The sequence below is a fragment of the Austrofundulus limnaeus genome, unplaced genomic scaffold, assembly GCF_001266775.1.
Source record: "Austrofundulus limnaeus strain Quisiro unplaced genomic scaffold, Austrofundulus_limnaeus-1.0 Scaffold51, whole genome shotgun sequence".
NCBI lineage: Eukaryota > Metazoa > Chordata > Actinopteri > Cyprinodontiformes > Rivulidae > Austrofundulus > Austrofundulus limnaeus.
In genome coordinates this window covers 1,059,724-1,063,045 of record NW_013952453.1, presented here as the reverse complement: position 1 = coordinate 1,063,045, position 3,322 = coordinate 1,059,724, and the positions used below count along the sequence as shown (strand labels likewise).

Genomic DNA, 3,322 nt, shown 5'->3' with positions numbered 1-3,322 from the left:
ACACACACACACACACACACACACACACACACACACACACACACACACACACACACACACACACAAACCACTGTGCACAAAAAACAAAAAGAAGACAAAAAACTGGCACACTAACAAGAGAGAGTAAATGTGTAAAGGCGTTTAGGCACCAAGGCATAAATGAAAATAATATATTTTTTATTTTCATAATTGCTGCTTTTAGCACTGTTCACTCCCCAACACAGCATATATTTGTGATAATTTGAGACTGTGAGCACTGCCTGGCTATTTCACTGAATTATTTTTATTTTACACTCTGTTGTGGATCGTTCAGTCACCTATTAACCCTTTTCAACACTTTTTCTTTCTGTGCGTCTCATTTCTGTCTGCAACTTTTATTCCGTATCATCTTTCCCCATACCTTGCTGCCATCTCCTTACTTCGTTTCCTCCTCACTCCTCTGACAGCTCCTGTCTTTCTCTCTAATGTTTGTCTCCCTGGGTCTCCACTGCTGTCATGGCAGGAGGGAGGTAACGGCACTGGATCTGACAGCAGTACCCAGAAATGGCAGACAATGCGGTCGCAGGGTCCATAACAACCAGCCCTCATCGGACTCTTGCTCCACCACTCTGACCACAGGTGAACAGAAAATCGAGTTATATTTAAAATGTAGAGAAAAAAATACGTGTAAACATATCTGCTTATATGTTACCCCAGGGGCGTATATATATATATATGAGGAAACAATCCTGAATATTTGAGTTGTGCTAGAGAAGAACACAACTAGAGCAGATTCGTTCAGTGTAATTATGCATCCTGTCTTACAATCACGTTTTTTTTTCCACATTCATGACTCCACCCAAAGTTTAGCAACCCTCAGGGGATTGTGCTCTGACTTGTTAGCAGCTGTTGCCCGTCATTGCTGTGGACTGGTGATCCCATGATGCACAGTCTGTAGAGGTTACAAGTTTCTTAAGTTTTGACAGCACGCTCTGCACTTTGTTGCTTCATTAGCACATTGCATGAATACAATTCCTTTGAGAGTGTGTAATCGCACTCGAGTGTGGGGAGTCGAGCAGCAATTATCCCTGCTATTTAAGTTCTTCTATCTTGGAATTCTGATGTGCGCCACTGATTATTGTACGTGTTCAGTGAAACGATTAACCCATTTAACTACCGCTGTTAGACAATGTGCAATAGCTTGCTGCTTTTGAGGTGTTATCAAATCATCCCCCCCACCCCACCCCTTCTCTGTGTGGTATCTGTCTGTTTGGGTAATTCATCATCTATTTGTGTGCTCGTCTCTTTCTCAGGAGTACCAAGGTGCCAGTGTGTTGGGTCAATTTGTCACCAGATTTATGCTAAGAGAGACTTCCAGTCAGCTGTTGTCTCTGCAGAGGTCCCTTCAGTACGCCATGGAGGCTGTGGAGGAGCAGAGCAGCCCTGCTCCGTGAGTTTCATCATATTTTGGAGTCCTTATTTCCCTCTGATTGATGAGTGACTCGTTCAGGGTATGCCCCAAACAATAAAAAAAGTGCTGCAGCTCTGAACAAAATAAGAATGGCTGTACTCAAAACAGTGGCCACCTACAGAGAAGGAAGAGACGACATCAGGGTTTGGTACTGAATACAGATCTGCTTCCAGTCTCACTGTTTTTATTCACTACTTTACTTCTTAGCAACACCTTTATGCTCTAAAATATATATATTTTTAAATGCCTGTGAGCTTATCTCTGATCTAAAGTAGGAAAATTTGATATAATTGGGCCTGCCTTTGTTTGTAAGGCATCACTGTCAGCGGAAAGCTTGAATCTCCTCTATCCTCACCTTTCATTGAGTTACTTCATTATAGGGAAGTTGCTTATCTATACTTTCTGAATTGTAGGTACAGTATGTGTAAAAGGGAAAAAAAAGTCTGATCTGTGTTAGAAATGTGCAAAAGCTGAAATCTGCAGAATATCAGCTAACTTGAGTGGTTCCTAATATTAGCTACGGAAATCATACTTTACTGAGATCTTTTTTTTTTCTTTTCCTGATTAGCTCTTGATAAGGTTACAAATAATTTATAACATTCTCTTTTTCTTTAAGGTTATATATATTCAAAACAGGTATAACATTCTTTAAAATTACTTTTCTTTTTTTAAAATGATTTCTACCAAGTCAGATTTTATCCTCATTTTACTGATTTATTAAGAAGTTACAACTGAGGTTTTCTGTTGTATCATAAACACCTGAGCTCTGCTCTCTAGGTGCCACAGTGTGCTTTGTCAACAACAGTGTTGTATAAAGTACCACAAAATGATACTTGAGTAAAAGTACAAGTATCTTACCCAAAAATTACTTTGGTAAAAGTTAAAGTCTCTTTTAGGAATATTACTTGAGTGAAAGTCTTAAAGTATCTGAAATTTTTTTGTACTTAAGTATTAAAAGTAAAAGTATTGATTTAAAATGAGCAGTTAGTTTTTCTGTAAGGACATTTATTTGGAGGTGACCTCCCCAAAAAATGCAGAAATGACTGTTGTATTAAAATAATTAATTTATGTTAAAGTTAAGATGCACTAGTTTAGCTGTTTCAGTTTATCAAAGCTGCCCAAACCTTTTCTCCAAAATAAAAATCTATCTCAGGGCTGCAGCCAAATGCAATAATATAATCCATGAAATACAAATACTTCTTAAGTTCAGTCCTTTTATTTTATTGATTATGTCCTGCTGGAGTGTGACATAATACAGTATCAGAATTTTATACAGTATATTTATACTTCTCATTCAACCACAATTAAATTCACTCTATCTAGGAGGCACAATTTATATGGACAGTATTTATTTTTTACAGTAACAAGGAGGAATGAAAACAAGCAAAATTGAAATAAAAGTAATGACTTTCTACTTCTTGCCTTTTTAAAAAAATGTAAGGAGTAGAAAGTACAGATAATCGTGTGAAAATGTAAGAAGTAGAAGTTAAAAGTAGGCTGAAAAATAATTACTCAAGTAAAGTACAGATACACAAAAAATTCTACTTAAGTACAGTAAAGAAGTATTTGTACTTAGTTACTTTGCAACTCTGGTCAACAAGTGCTGATTAGGATCACTGGCATGGATGTTAGTTGGACAAAGTGTAAATTTCAGGAGTAACCAAACGTAAGCAGCAACTTTTTAGCCACAGTTTTCTTCACTGTGACAGATTTATGACTGTTTCTGTGGCCTTTGGACTCCTGGCTGCTCACAGCATGAAGACCTCTTGGCAATACACTCCTCTCTGTGCTGTCAGCAGGATGCTCCTCACACACACACACACACACACACACACACACACACACACACACACACACACACACACACACACA

General features: G+C 37.9%; 1 protein-coding gene across 1 annotated transcript in view; it reads left to right on the top strand.

Moving 5' to 3' along the window:
- necab3 (N-terminal EF-hand calcium binding protein 3) overlaps positions 1–3,322 on the top strand; it is a gene marked incomplete in the record, with an annotated part of 45,547 nt that overhangs the window by 28,280 nt on the left and 13,945 nt on the right. Inside the window, 1 exon segment of the mRNA XM_014008608.1 lies at positions 1,293–1,429. Within this exon segment, the coding sequence (XP_013864062.1) occupies positions 1,293–1,429 (137 nt within the window).